Raw genomic sequence first — 16,020 nt, forward strand, 5'->3', positions numbered from 1 at the left:
TAAAATTTTGTCAGCATTATATTTTACAGATTGAGCAAATAACCATAACCTTACAAAAATAATGTACAAAATAAAAATGATGTCACAATATGATGAAAATTGTAAATATTTCTGCTCTACAACATGGCATATACATTCACTAGCATTAATCAATAAAAAGTAAATTATATATATATATATATATATATATATATATATATATATATATATATATATATATATATATATATATATATATATATATATATATATTATACCTCACCTTGTTTACCTTTCAGTGTAGATCATATCTGGTCTTCTGAGGAAGCACACACATTCACACTCACAATATACACAAACAGGAGAGCAAGATTCTCAGCCTTACACTTCTGCCAGAAAGGCAAGATCACAACTCCTTGTGTTGCATCCCATGCCTATTCACTGATAAGTGAAAAAGGGCAAACCATTTTGTCTTCACCCAGACCAGGATTTGAATGTGAAACTACCTGAATGTGTGCCAAACATGCTAACCACTATACCAACAAGTGAATAATAAGAAAAACAATAATGATAATAATGATATCACTGATCATTTTGTAGTATTAATAAAAACCATGAAGATGAAAAGGAGAGCATTTATAATTTTCTGCTATTAATAACCCATTCCGGGTTATCTTCACTGAAGTTCAGAACCTGATCAATTATGCTAGTGACAATAAACAATGTATCAGTATAATATACCACCCATAATGTTGTCTAGCTCCCACCAGATTCACCATCATTGTAGTCATCATATTCATAATCATAGTCATCTTCTGTTGGTGGCTCACCCATGTCAACCTGAGGAAAAAAAAAAAAAATTTCAGAGACAATGCATGATACCACAAGAGGATGAATGGAAGTGGTACACATGTTGATAAACACCTTAAATTTATATAAAATAGATAAGGTCAGGAGTGCAATCCTTGGCATGAAAAGATATAGGTATATTGGATCTTGCTCACTTAGAGAGAGAGAGAGAGAGAGAGAGAGAGAGAGAGAGAGAGAGAGAGAGAGAGAGAGAATCACTGAAGTAGTATGGTTATGGAGAAAATGGAGGTGACATGTGATGATAAAAATATCTGAGTGAAGCCAACTGTGAAAACTAATGATGCTAACAAACAAATGTGACTAAAGTTAAATGATCAATAAAGAAAAAATGTAATGAGAAAAAAACATTTAGGCAAAATGAATTACAGGAAATGCAATCCTTCTTATGGTGACATTCACTGAAATTAGTGTACAGCAATTATTTCATGTAATGCAAAAATCAGCTGAAGTAAAGGTATTTAAATAATTAAACTTGTTATGCAAAATAAAAATTTATGCACTTTGCTGAGTGATACTAAACTCTACTTATACAGTGATGTTTCTGCTATTTTGTTGTTTATTGAATATTGAATCGTCAAGATTCAGTCATCATTGTACGGACACAATTTTCAGTGCTTACATTAATCGAGGTGATTTCTGTTTAATATAACCCTCCCTGCATTTGTGTAAGGTTTTTTTTTTCTTTTTTTCTTTTTTTTTCTTTACAATTTTTATCCTAATTATGTACTAGAGAAAAATGTGGTAATTGTGCCTCAATGCCAGAGACTATATTTTTTATGCAATGAAAGCAGTGGAGAGGCTACATTTATATGTATCCATGCTGGCAGTGAACTTTGCTCTGAACAGACCAAACCATGTCAGGTGAGGAACACTTCCTACTGAGGCTAAAGAATGCTAACCCAAAGCTGCATGAAAGAATTGAAATTGCCTGGATTTTTCTATTAGATGTGGAGAGAACTACAACAAAACAATTGTTGACAGTTGCCATTTTAGCAATAGTGGATTTGATATTTGATCAGTGGAATGACTCTCCCAAACTCTGGTCTTCAGAAAGTCACTTTTGTTTCTCTAAGGAAATTTTTCTGAATTTTTGCTCCTCTAGAATTCCATGTGATAAAAAATAAATAAATAAAAAAAAAATCACATTTCTATAATTATGATACTATGTATCATATTAACAGCAATATCAAATGCACTGAAACCTCAGTTTTTAAACAAAATTTTGAAGTCATTACTGCTTCGGTTGCAGTACCATAATTCAGTTCTAGAACAAAGTTACTTGATTTCAAATATTAAGACATAACAAAAACTGCCATTTATTATTAATTTACAGTTTCTATAAATATTTACTTTGTTTTTATATGTCTGTAGGAAAGAGACAAAAGTGTAAGACAGTAATTCAATCTTTGAAATAATGCAAATGTGATCCCACTGAAAAGCCTCCATGTAAACAAACAGTTTTCAGGACTCAGGAGTTCTCTCAATGACCCCCAATACCATCACTACTGCACAATTGCATTTTTCCAAGTTTTCCGAACAGCAATATGTCTAAGTGTTATGATCACTTTCATTTTGGTGGTAAGTGGGTTGCTCCTCTCTTTATCACTGTGTAAGGCTTCCCTCACAAAGAAAATACTTTCATGGTCTAAACAGTGTCTTCTGATGAGTTCTGTGTCATTACGTTCATTCAATACATCCTTTCTGGATAAATAATTTGTAAGCTGGGGATGTTGTGAAGCAGCCATTTTGGTCATGGTAGAGGCTCATAAGCTGCTAAAACAGGGTATACGGGTGTCTGGGAATGGATTAATCTATTTACATTGATTCCTATGGAGAAAATAGTTTAAGAATTTGAACATTTCAGATTTAGAACACCATCCAAGAATTAATTAAGTTCAAGAAATGAGGTTTCATTGTATATCGTTACGTAATCTTGAATTAATTATTGTATGCCCATAAGTGGAATAACTATGTTAACTTCTTACTGGCTTAACTTTGCCACATAAATTAATACATACATAGATATAAACTAATCTAATAACAATTCACTCTGAAAATCTTTCTCAATTTTACAAAAACAGGATTATATAATATGAACATAACAAGCACCTGTAGGTGGCCTACTTAATACCAAATATGTACAAAAATTACCAGCATTCAATACTAAGTTTCACATAGGTCAATATTACTGAACATTCATGATGCCTGAAATTATGTTGAATATTTTTCAGTTGATTTCATCTGATCATCTTACTGGTTGATCTTGCTCAATTTTGGGGTTTGGCACCATCTGGTGAACATAAGTCACTACTGAAAATGTCTGGCCATTCATGATGGCTGCAATTATTCTGAATATTTTTTGCTTGGTTTCATGAGCTGTTTAAGCTGATTATTTGTTTGAATTTGAAGATGTCTGGCAGACATAACCCATCACAGAATGTCTGATAGCAGGCATTCACAGTTGTTAGAACTAAGCCAAACACTTTCTAGCTGGTTTCATCCAGCTAGCTCTACTACCTCTAAAATTGATGTAATCCCCATTTATAAGGCCCTCTAGACAACAATTATTTATTATCCTGGTATTTCCTCACATGGACATATTTATGGATCATCACTATATTTATGAAAATTTATTACCTTTTCAACTAAAGTTAGCCCTTTAAGATCCCACTCCAATAATAAGTAACTAAAACTAAGAACAAAGTTTTAAAAACACAATTCTACTTTGAATTGATTAAGCAATATCATCTTTGAAACTACAGAAAGACAGATCTCTGAAACTCAAGTTTTAGGCATTGCTACAAGGCAGATTTGAGAATCAAGACACCTCAATACTTGGTTCATCACTGTACATACCTCATTCACAGCCTTAGCTAAACTGCTTTCACATTTTAATTTAATAAACAATGACAGTAACATAATGACTTCCACTAGTTTCTCTTAATTCTACATTCATATTATGTTGATTTTCCATATACAGTTAATAACATAGGTATACACTGTATTTCATGATATAAGTGAAATTAATAAAGTCTAATACCTGTACTAGGCCTGCAGCTATGGCATATCCAAACATAGCAGAGAATGCTACAAGGCCAGACAAGAGTAAGTTTCTTCCTTTGTTTGGAACATCATCCTTCGGTGGAGAATCTCGGGTGTCAGTGCTCCTGTGGGCCTCTGAGTGAAGATTTGGTTCCATCACAGAGGAGCATGGAAGAACAGAAAATTTTGCTTTATTATTACTTTGCTTTTTCTTAATGCCACATTTCAGCAACTATTCCAAATTTGATACAGAAATTCATATTTACTGTGGTTTGAGATCAATAAGAAGCATTTCAATAGTGCGCATTTTCCATCCCACCGGCAAACTAGACCTGAACTCAGAGTTTATTTTATTTATTACAGACCGACATCAGCAGGGTAGGTATGTATACAGTACTCATAGAAACTCTTTTGCAAACTGTCTGTACTAACCAAGACTGATAAAATTATGTGCCCACTTGGAAATTAATAAATTTAGTGAAAATCATCGGTTGGCAGCATGTCATGTACCACTTTGCCTCTCTCTCTCTCTCTCTCTCTCTCTCTCTCTCTCTCTCTCTCTCTCTCTCTCTCTCTCTCTCTCCATAAAACAAGTGTCACTTTATTCTCCATGCTGTCTACTTGCATATACCTACAAAACCATACTCATGTAACGATGTCCTATTGAATAATTTTTTCATCAGTTGTCTCTCTACTCTACTCCAATATACAATAAAAAACCCATCTCTTCCAGTATTGTTCACAAACATCAAGCAATTCTTCCCACCTACCAAAAAATAGTTACTTATTCAAAAGAAGGTGATACAAGTAAGGCATCATATCTTATCTAACTGTGGGAATAAAGACACAAAGGAGATGGTTCCCAGTCCCCTCACTCTTTCTTTTCATTGTTATACAGTGCACATGTGAAAAAGTGACAGTATTTTTTCCATCCCAGCCCAGCGTGCATGACCAAATCATCCCCCAATCACAGGAAGTAATAAATAAATACAATTATACATCTGACTAACAGTTAAATATATATTTGTTACTTACTTCTCTTTGCTTGTTCCTCAGCACGCAAGTCTTAATGAAAATTATACAGTTAATACCATGTTGAAGTATACAGAACACATAGCATGTTTATTTCATCTATTGTCATAATTTAGTTAATCTAAAAAAAATTAAAAAAATCTGATAGTAAAAACATCACTACAGTAGGTACTCGATCACAGTATCTGAAAATGAGATTTGATCATCTAGACTAGATAAAAGGCACACAAACATGTTATTTGAATTTCCTGCCCTATGTTAAGTTGCACAAAACTAGCAATATCCAGCAACTCTATCAAACACCATCCACTGCCTGCACCTCCAAAGTTCGAGCAGATAAACTGCACTAACATGTCGTCTGCTCATCTGTTACCAAGAGTTGCTGCTCTGCCAATCCTACTGAATCTATACTGAAACATCTCTGTACAACAGACTATATGTCAGCATTATAAAATCATATCCAAGAAAGAAAAATACTACCTTTTCATCTTACTGTTCCTGCAGTGCCCTCAGAGACTCCTTGAACTTTACATAATGAAAATATACCTCTATACTTATCTATCTATAGTGTAAAAATATAAATAGCAGCTGTTTCCATCCTAGAATGTTAGATTATCCCTGGTATGAAGAGATGCACTAGAACCATACAATGTATATAATCAGTTACATATTATCATATATGTATATAGTAACAAACATGAATTGTATACAAAATTGGCCACAAACATTTCTACAAGAAAGCAGGAGCCCCATCAAGAAACTTCAACCACATGCTGTGAAGAACTATCAACAGCAAAGACCACAATGTATATGAGATTAAGTTTATCTTTCCTTATTCAGGCTTCCTCATTATACAGCACCAATTCATCAGTCATTTATCACAAAGGAACATTATTAATATGGCACTTAATGAGGCTTGCTGAGAGCTGTGAATACACGTCTCATAATTATCTTTATTGCTAGTTCTATTTTCCAATTTCACTTTATATATATATATATATATATATATATATATATATATATATATATATATATATATATATATATATATATATATATATATATATATATATATATATATATATATATATATATATATTTTTTTTTTTTTTTTTTTTTTTTTTTTTTGCCATTTCTGTTTGTTTAATGCTCAACATTTTTCTGCGCTCTTTCTTGTGAATATCTGTTTTCATTCCTCTTCAGGTATTCTTAATCTTTTATTCTAACAGCATTACAAGGTACCAAGTACTGTACATATATGATCTCAAATTAGGTGTGGAAGAAGAAATTACTTTTTTTTTTAAAGATATGATAAAAATAATGATTAAGTGAAAAAAAAACAACTGCATAATACAATGAATATATGCATGAAGGGGCATAAATAAAGACTTTTCTTACAGCAATCAACCTGATGTCAATATTGCATTGATTTTGTATGCAGTTTTATAACATAACAGTATAGTTGTTCAAAAATCTTAGAACTTCTGAATACTGCTATCACCTTCTGTCATGAGACTTAATATCCTACTTGACTGCATGCAAAGTATTGAATATATTGCTATAATATTGAACAATCCAGGAATCTAAATTCAAGAAGAATGGCAGTGAAAAACAAAAATAAGTTTATTGGATCACATATTCCAAAGCTTCCTGATCTTTCAAAATAAAATATAACAAATTATGTGTAGTTTTCTAACTCTTACCTGATGGGAAGAAACGCTGAATAGTCTTGGAGACATACCGTGACAAGTTAGGACAAGCTTTGATGTGATTTTGTAGAACTGGTACTTTCAAGTCCACCTGCAGAAACACAGTCTTGAGTAAGAAAACACATTTTTTCATTTCAAGAATAAACACTTCTCTTCACTTATAGTAACATTTTTTAAAGCTTTGAAATCATCACAATTATGATGGTGAATACAAATACAAGCAAAATGATAGGAGAAAAGAAGTCTCTTTAATCCCTAAAGGGCAGGTAGCAGGAATTCTCGCCAGCTCAGATAACGACAGGATGTGGGAATTTTCACCTGCTTGGATGACAGCAGGATACAGGAATTCTCACCCTCCTCTCCTGCCAAGATTTGTACTTCTGTGATGTAATCAGTGTGTCTGGTCGCTTATGGCAACTCTTATCCTTCATTTCCTTCAACTCACAGTGGACAACTGACTATAGAAATGGAAATACATGCTGATAATGTGAACTGTTAGCTGTTAATCACACTCTAAATTGGCTCCACCACTTTTTTTCTACATTCCTAAGGTGTGTGTGTGTGTGTGTGTGTGTCACCCAGCCAGCCGTTCCCCTACGGAAAGAGCTCAGAGCTCATGTATGGAGTATGCTTCACATGTCTGGGGGGGTTCCACTCATACTGCTCTTCTAGACAGGGTGGAATCAAAAGCTTTTTGTCTCATCAACTCCTCTCCTCTAACTGACTGTCTTCAGCCTCTCTCTCACCGCCACAATGTTGCATCTCTAGCTGTCTTCTACTGCTATTTTCATGCTAACTGCTCTTCTGATCTTGCTAACTGCATGCCTCCACTCCTCCCACAGCCTCACTGCACAAGACTTTCTTCTTTCTCTCACCCCTGTTCTGTCCACCTCTCTAACGCAAGAGTTAACCAGTACTCTCAATCATTCATCCCTTTCTCTGGTAAACTCTGGAACTCCCTGTCTGCTTCTGTATTTCCACCTTCCTATGACTTGAATTCCTTCAAGAGGGAGGTTTCAAGACACTTATTCATCAATTTTTGACCACTGCTTTGACCCTTTTATGGGACTGGCATTTCAGTGGGCATTTTTTTTTATTGGATTTTTGTTGCTCTTGGCCAGTGTCCTTTCTACATAAAAAAAAAAAAAGGACTGTGACCATTTACACACCACACACCAGGACAGTGAAGTCACAACCCCTCGGGTTACATCCTGTACTTACTTGCTGCTAGGTGAACAGGGGCTACACATTAAGAGTCTTGCCCATTTGTCTCGCTGGGCCCAGGATTCGAACCCGGGCCTTCTTGGTTGTGAGCCAAGCATGCTAACCACTACACTACGTGGTGTGTGTGTGTGTGTATGTGGTGAGAGAGAGAGAGAGAGAGAGAGAGAGAGAGAGAGAGAGAGAGAGAGAGAGAGAGAGAGAGAGAGAGAGAGAGAGAGAGAGAGAGAGAGAGAGAGAGAGAGAGAGAAATGGACACCAGCTCACAGCTAGCCTACCTAGGAAAATCATCTTTGCAAGAAGTATCAATCCACTGTCACCTGACCCTAGCACAAAGGTGTGAAGGGCATGTAGAAGAGGTTGCTACCAATGTGAATCCACTGCAAGAGTGCTATGAATGCAGTGAACTTGCTGTGACACTGCTATGAATCTGTGTTGCATCTGTGCTGCAACACTGCTGCGAGTGTGCTGCAACTTCCAACTGTGGTGAATTTGCCACATTCACAGTCACCTGGCGAACACACTATGACTCAACTCTGCTTTGGCAACTCTGCTGTGAATGCACTGCAACTCTGCTGCGAACCCATTGCAAACACATGGCAACTCCGCTGTATCTCCACTGCAAACAAGTTGCAGTAGAGATGTAAGGCATTCACCATCCAAATTCACCAATGTGTGAACAGGGCTTTAGGTAGAACAGGAAAAGTATTCCCATGCAAGGAAAATTTGCTACCCATGTCACTGTGTCACAGCAATGGTGTACTGGCTGAATACATCAGATTTTGATACCACTGAAAGGTACCAAAATTTTCAATGAAGTTTTCTCTGAAATATACTTACTTTAAGAAGCAAAGCTAAGTAAGAAAATATAACTGCATCGAGTGTGGACGGGGAACGGCCAAAGAAGTATTCTCTGTCTCCAAGGCGATTTGACAACATTGTCAAACACTCTTGAGCTTGCTTATGTAACTGAAAACAGAGAGCCAAGACTAAGAGATGTAGAAATGCATCCTTATCCTATACCAGCTATACTCTTTACAGAGTCACACATCCAGTCACTCAACACCATACCGCTTATGATTTTTACCATACCAATTACTAAACAAGCCACACTGCCACTCTTCCAACACTACTGATCATTTATCCAACCCTGCAGGTTTCCCAGTTTTCAATGGTCTCACTTTGTTGCATTTCCTCTTTCATGATCAATGCCTTATGTAATCCTCCAAACACATTCATTCTCTGCTCCATTCCTATTGCAACAATCTGAAACATCCTATCTTTATGCATTTATGCATAAAATGCTATGCTGGTCTTCTAAAACATGTAATATAGTAGCTGCCTATATACTAAAGAAGTGTGTCATCAGAAGCATATTATCTGCACTTGTCTACACCAGTAGCCTGTTTCTAAGAACAGTGGCGTTCTAATCCCTCAAACTACTGTCCTATTGCTTTAATTTCCTGCCTAAGGTTTTTTTAATCTATTCTCAACAGGAAGATTCTTAAACATCTATCACTTCACAACCTTCTATCTGATTGCCAGTATGGATTCCATCAAGACTGTTCTACTGGTGATCTTCTGGCTTTCCTTACTGAGTCTTGGTCATCCTCTTTTAGAGATTTTGGTGAAACTTTTGCTGTTGCCTTAGACATATCAAAAGCTTTTGATTTCCAAACTACACTCCGATGGCCTCTATCCTGCTCTCTGTAACTTCATCTAAAGTTTCCTTTCTAAGCATTTTATTGCTGTTGTGGTAGATAGTCACTGTTCTTTTAAACCCATTAACAGCGGTGTTCCTCAGGGTTCTGTCCTATCACCTACTCTTCCTATTATTCATTAATGATCTTCTAAACCAAACTTCTTGTCCTGTCCACTCCTGCACTGATGATACCACCCTGCACTTTTCCACATCTTTTGGTAGACATCCAACCCTTCAGGAAGTAAACAGTTCATACAGGGAAGCCATAGAATGCCTGACTTCTGATCTTTCTAAAATTTCTGATTGGGCAGGGCAAACTTAGCACTGTTCAATGTTTCAAAAACTCAATTCCTCCATCTATGAACTTGACACTCAACTGTCCCCCTCTTCTACAATGAACATCCTTGGTCTGTCCTTTACTTATAATTCAAACTGGAAGCCAGTATTCTCAACCATTCATCCCTTTTTCCCAGCCTGCCTTTCTTTCTCCATGCCTGCTTTTGTATTTCCACCTTCCTATGACTTGAACTCCTTCAAGAGGGAGGTTTCAAGACATCCTTTAATTTTTTACTACTGCTTTGGACCCTATTCAGGGACAGGCATCTCAGCGGGTCTTTTTTTTTATTATTATTACTGGATTTTTTGCTGCCCTTAGCCAGTGTTTATCCTACACACACACACACACACACACACACACACACACACACACACACACACACACACACACACAAAAAAAAAAAAAAAAAAAAAAAAAGTAATGCCTTATTATTCTGAAGCAGGATTTCCACACAAATTTACAGAGCCAACACAGCAAGAACATTGTTCTCACCTCTGTTTCTACCAGTTGATTGTCATCAGGATCATCAAACATACTATTAATGAGGTCACAATACCCTTGATGGTACTTCCTGGGGTACCATAGCTTGTGAGGGAATGGCATAGAACTGAAATACCATTTATGGATCACGTCATAGTAACTCTTTGGTTCAACCCACCTGGAAAAACAATGATCACAGTATTGATTTTTGTATGATTTATGTATACAGAATACTACAGATCTGCAACAACATTTAGATAAAAATTATACTGTTCAGAATTTTGAGTGTAAAAAATTCATGAAATACTAAGGAGGCAGCACAATGTAAAAAGATAAATCAAGGCAAATTATCATAACAATTCAACTCAGTTCATAAAAACTGCAAAATAAACAATTACATGTGGAAAAGTGGATCATACCTTCATTTTGAATAGCAGGATTGATGTTTTCATGAGTAAGCCTGAGTTACCTGCTAGTAAATCACCATACTGTATGGTTATGTGCACCTTGTCATATTTTCCACAGCTTTAGGAACATACCTGTATTCTTTTGTCAGTCTATTAGCATTCTACCAATAATTTTAAAATTTATCATACTTTACTGTTTAACTCATTTTCTCTCTCCTCAAAATTTTTCTATCACTGTCTTACTTTATGATTTCCTCTAAATTAAGAAAAATCATATGATAATATCTGTGAATTAGTACTTGAATTCAACATGATAATGCTAGGAATGACACTGCCTTGAAATCCCTGTCACCACTTGGAAAATAAGAGAAAATTAACAAGAGTGAGCACATTTCAGCTTGGCATCACTGGCATTCTGCTTGGCTGAATATAAAACAGTGTAGAAAGAATGTAAAGATGACACAAGAAACAGCTGAGGAGACAAAGGCCTCATTTCTTGAACCAGAATAAATCATATTAATGACAGTAAGCAATAGCACTAAAAACTTCTCGGAAAATGCAGCCACCTTTGAGCACAGTCCTGTCTCTGCTAAGTATTACCATATAATGTAATTTACAGTGTATTTCTCTTTCATGTTCCTTTTCTAAAAAGAGAATAAATAAATAAATAAATAAATAAATATTAAATAAATAAATAAACAAATTATGATAATAAATCACATAAATAAAATAGAATAATTAAAAGTGCACAATTTTTTATAGGGGATGGGCATTGTGCTGCAGTACAAATACATATACTAAATAACCCAACACATCATAAATTCTATTGATTTTTCAATTATGCAAATCCGTGGTTTTCAAATCTGTGAACAACCAAATCCATACATTAAAAGGCATCTGCATGCATAAAGGTTCAATCACTGTAATTCTGACTACTCACCAGAGGTACACAAGTGCTGGATATAACTTTTCCAAAAGTAATTGTTCATATGCTACTACTTCTGAACACTGCTTGGGTGAGAGTTCATAATCACAGCTGAAATTCTGAAAAATAAATAAATAAATAAATAAATAAATAAATAAATAAATATATATATATATATATATATATATATATATATATATATATATATATATATATATATATATATATATATATATATATATATAATTATTATTTTAAAACGAATTAATAAATAAATCAGATATCACTTTAAAATCATGTAATCAGGAAAATAACTGACTGACTGTTAACTCAAGTTACCAAACTCTGACATCATTTCTATTTTCTTTGTAGCACTCCCTGCTCTGCTCAATCAGCTAACTATATTCTAATATCACTTCTACATTTTTTACTTGATTCATACATAAGTTCACAAGATACCTTATTTCCATAAGTTCATAAGATACCTTATTTCCACTCCAAACAATATCTTCTCTCCTACTCCAAAAAAGAAGTTAATTCCAGTACAATGCAGTCAGTTCAACTTCTCCCTCATGCAACCATCTCTACATGTATCTACATTCTACATTTAAAGACTCTATTCGATGTTAGATTACCACCTGTAATTAAACCAATACAAGTTGCACACACACAGTTCTTTGATTTCCTGAGTTACTAAAGCTATGGCCACACTTTATAACCACTGCTGGAAGAACTTAAACACTTATAATAAAACCTATTTCCTACACATTAATCTTCCTACCACCTATATGTACAGTACCTTCTCAACTTTCACACTTGCTTTCTTCCAAAGGCACAGCACTAAACTCAAGGGTCACAAAACTCAGATAGTGTGAAACTCAAGAGGGTACTGTAATGCAGGACACAGAAACATGAGCCAAAATAAGACTGGCCATGAGGTACCTTAAGGTCCAGTCAATTAAGGCTTCTCCTTCTGGCCTTTCAGATTCAGATCTGAACCATGGTCAGGTCCATTAATTCGTCCATGTTTCATAATGGATGATGCAGTTCTTCATTTAATCATAACATATCTTCCCCCATACACTTTACTGCTTTACTCTTACTCTCAATTTGTTCTTTTTACCCTCTCTTAGAAACTCCTCTACCAGCTCTCTCAATCATTCTTCTAAATACCAGTGTAGCGTTATCTGCAAACAGTAGCCAATTCATATTTCGCTATATAGCATTGGCACTCATTAGGCTATACTCTAATATGATTGAAGGAAAACATCACATTATTTTGCACTATGACTGAAATAAAAAATGAAACTAGAAAGGCTTTGGTCAGGTCACCTGTTTTCGAAGGAATGTTGCAACTTGATTGAAGTCTGAGAAAGCTCCATCTGTACATTTAAATACAGGCAGGCGCCCTGTTGGAGACCTGAAGGGATTGCTTGATTTTATAATAGTAACTGGTGCACCAGAAAACTTGATATAAGCCTGAAAAAAAAAAAATCAGTTGTAAATAAACTGATACCTTTTAAAAGTTGACATCATCAGTCCCATCCTTGAAATAAGTAGTGTTTTAGATTTAGGAATGAATGCATTCCAATTAGATGTACAAACAGCAGCCACATACTACAAGCACATCAGGGTGAGTGTAATGTGATGATAAGCATTTTTTTTTTTTTTTTTTTTTTTATGTAGGAGGGATACTGGCCAGGGGCAACAAAAAAAAAAAAAAAAAAAAAAAGCCACTGAGATGCCAGTCCCATAAAAGGGTCCAAACCAGTAGTCAAAAACTGAAGGATAAGTGTCTTGAAACATCCCTCTTGAAGAAATTGAAGTCATAGGAAGATGGAAATACATAAGCTAGCAGGGATTTCCAGGGTTTACCAGAGAAAGGGATGAATGATTGAAAATACTGGTTAACTCTTGCATTAGAGAGGTGGACAGAATAGGGGTGAGAAAAAGAAATGTGGACAGAATAAGGGTGAGAGAAAGAAGAAAGTCTTGCTCAGTGAGGCCATGGGAGGAGAGGAGACATGCAGTTAGCAAGATCAGAAGAGCAGTCAGCATGAAAATAGCGGAAGAAGACAGCTAGAGACACAACACTGTGGCAATGAGAGACAGGCTGAAGACAATCAGTTAGAGGACAGGATTTGATGAGACAAAAAGCTTTTGATTCCACCGTGTCTAGAAGAGCAGTATGAGTGGAATCCCCCCAGACATGTGACACATACTCCATACATGGACAGATAAGGCCCTTGTACAGAGTTAGTAGCTGGGGGGAACTGGCGGAGACGTTTCAGAACACCTAACTTCACAGAAGCTGTTTTAGCTAGAGATGATAATGCCATGCAATACAATTTCTTCCAGGTTTGAATGATTGCAAAATATTTGAAATATTTGAAGAGAAGGAATGCAGCTGTTGAATTATCAAAATACTCAGAATGACAAGACTACATGATGATATGGTACGTATTTAGCATCTGGACAATGTATCTAATGGATAAAATATCCCCAAAGTTTACCATTTTTCACTGTTATGTAGCTAACTTTGCAGAATGGATACAAGTTCTCTCATAACAATGGAAAAGATTTTATCTGCACATGAAAAGTAGCCTAATTTTGATGGAAGATATTTCTTTGCACATGAAAAGAAGCCTATTTCTTAAGTGAGAAACACAATGCTATACTAGAGCTTTTATTGATTAGAATTAAATCAAGTTATTGTGAGTTCCTGAAAAGTAAAAGCTGATGTATAATGAGTATTAACCTGCTTTTAAAACAATCATTATTTAACTTGATATTTATTACAGTTGCTGTCTTATACTGGAGCTTCCACTTTACTTGTTCTTACCATCATCTGGAGGCTCTTGAGATCCATAGATGGCAAGCCATAGCGTGCTTCACCATCCCACACAATCAATTCCATAGCTTGTGTTTGGCCCCAACTGTGGTGTGCTCCACCTGTCAAATGAGTGTACACCTGATGCCATCATTATGTCTAGTTATATTCTTCCATTACTTATGAGTCATGATTGATAAGTTCTGAACCTCATCCACAAAACAGTGATAGACAAAGAAAATCTAATCTACATAATGTGTCTAAAAATATTATATTGTGAGCTAAATTTCTTGGTCCTAACACTATTTGTTTCCTTTTGAAAGATTTTTTTAAAGTAAATGTACGTAACAGGTGTCATGCAAGTGGAGAAGCTAAAGTACTGGTCCAGGAGTGGCTTCCAATTCATCCCTCATCAGGTGTACTCACTTGCACCTTGTGATTTCCAACAGCTCACAAACCTGAAAAGGATCTGGCTGAATGCCACACCATTAAACAGGTGGTCATGGAAGCTGCAGATACCTGCCTCAAACTAAAGACTTCTTCTCAAGTAGGATCAGGGATTATTCTTTATAAGTCATGTGCTATAATGAAACCTACAATTTATGTAGAACAAACTGTCTGATATGGCTGTAACAGCTCCAGGGATATGGTGCATCTAGGATTTTTTCCAAGTCCAGCAAACTCTGCATCACTCTCTGAACCTTGTGGTGGCTCAATCGGTAGTGCGTGTGTGTTAATATGTTGTTTCCAGAATGGAATGGTGCATGCCCACTTGTATCTCTTTCATTCAGCCAGTGAGAACTGTCTTTTTGATGATGTATTAGAACATCATTGAATGTTATTTACTTCCAACCAATACATCAATTGTTATCAGCCAATCACTATTTGTATATGTGGTGGCCATGGCAGTCGCTGGGGGTTTTCTCCTGCTGGTTAGATTAAGTTAGGTTATGTTAGGTAATGTTAGGTTAGGTTACTGACCTTAAGGGGGACAAATTAAGTTAAGTTAGTATCTTTTAGAGCTGGGGGTCAGGGGGGGAAGGGGCAAAGCTCCTGATTAGCTTAGAGTTGGATTAGGCTAGAAATTTTGTTTTTAAAATAGGATGTCTAACCTTTAAAATTTTTCATGAATATCCAATTTTGGCTTCCCCACCCTAAAACCATGCTTTCCCAGGTCCCCAAGCCTGTTTGAGGTATTTAGGGGGCACGGTGGGGGAGCAAACCTATTAAAAAGAATTCTGGATCAGCCATTCTATCAAGTGAAGTGAGTTTCCTTCATTGGAAATAACGTTTTAATAAAAGTCAATGACATACTTTTTTCTAGATGTTTAATCTGAATAAGTCATATCCCATGCAGCTTGATAGTATTCTCAAGATACCCGCGATACATTTTAAAATGGTCATTTTGTACATGCTCAGTATCTATTCCAGCTGCTGTTCTTTTGCTTTTGTCAAATGGTGCACCCCCAGCAAACTCATACCCCCC

At 35.7% G+C, this 16,020-nt stretch overlaps 2 protein-coding genes across 5 annotated transcripts in view; one reads left to right on the top strand and one right to left on the bottom strand.

Moving 5' to 3' along the window:
- LOC135103742 (uncharacterized) overlaps nucleotides 1-4,450 on the top strand; it is a 44,156-nt gene extending 39,706 nt beyond the window's left edge. The window contains exon 11 of the mRNA XM_064010435.1: nucleotides 4,255-4,450. Coding sequence (XP_063866505.1) covers nucleotides 4,255-4,332 — 78 coding nt within the window. The 3' untranslated portion in view covers nucleotides 4,333-4,450. The remainder of the gene's footprint in view (nucleotides 1-4,254) is intronic.
- LOC135103754 (metaxin-1-like) overlaps nucleotides 1-16,020 on the bottom strand; it is a 16,448-nt gene continuing 428 nt past the window's right edge. The window contains exons 2-10 of one of the 4 annotated variants that reach the window (XM_064010473.1): nucleotides 14,547-14,657; nucleotides 13,037-13,183; nucleotides 11,720-11,823; nucleotides 10,385-10,550; nucleotides 8,694-8,822; nucleotides 6,627-6,723; nucleotides 4,927-4,956; nucleotides 3,890-4,026; nucleotides 1-819 (exon numbers count right to left, since the gene is read on the bottom strand). In XM_064010473.1, coding sequence (XP_063866543.1) covers nucleotides 736-819; nucleotides 3,890-4,026; nucleotides 4,927-4,956; nucleotides 6,627-6,723; nucleotides 8,694-8,822; nucleotides 10,385-10,550; nucleotides 11,720-11,823; nucleotides 13,037-13,183; nucleotides 14,547-14,621 — 969 coding nt within the window. In that variant the 5' untranslated portion in view covers nucleotides 14,622-14,657 and the 3' untranslated portion in view covers nucleotides 1-735. Of the gene's footprint in view, nucleotides 820-3,889; nucleotides 4,069-4,926; nucleotides 4,957-6,626; nucleotides 6,724-8,693; nucleotides 8,823-10,384; nucleotides 10,551-11,719; nucleotides 11,824-13,036; nucleotides 13,184-14,546; nucleotides 14,658-16,020 lie in introns of all 4 variants that reach the window. The other 3 variants (XM_064010463.1, XM_064010455.1, XM_064010483.1) reach the window with 3 other exon arrangements.

The sequence above is a fragment of the Scylla paramamosain genome, chromosome 1 (genome assembly GCF_035594125.1).
Source record: "Scylla paramamosain isolate STU-SP2022 chromosome 1, ASM3559412v1, whole genome shotgun sequence".
In the NCBI taxonomy this organism is placed as follows: Eukaryota; Metazoa; Arthropoda; class Malacostraca; order Decapoda; family Portunidae; genus Scylla; species Scylla paramamosain.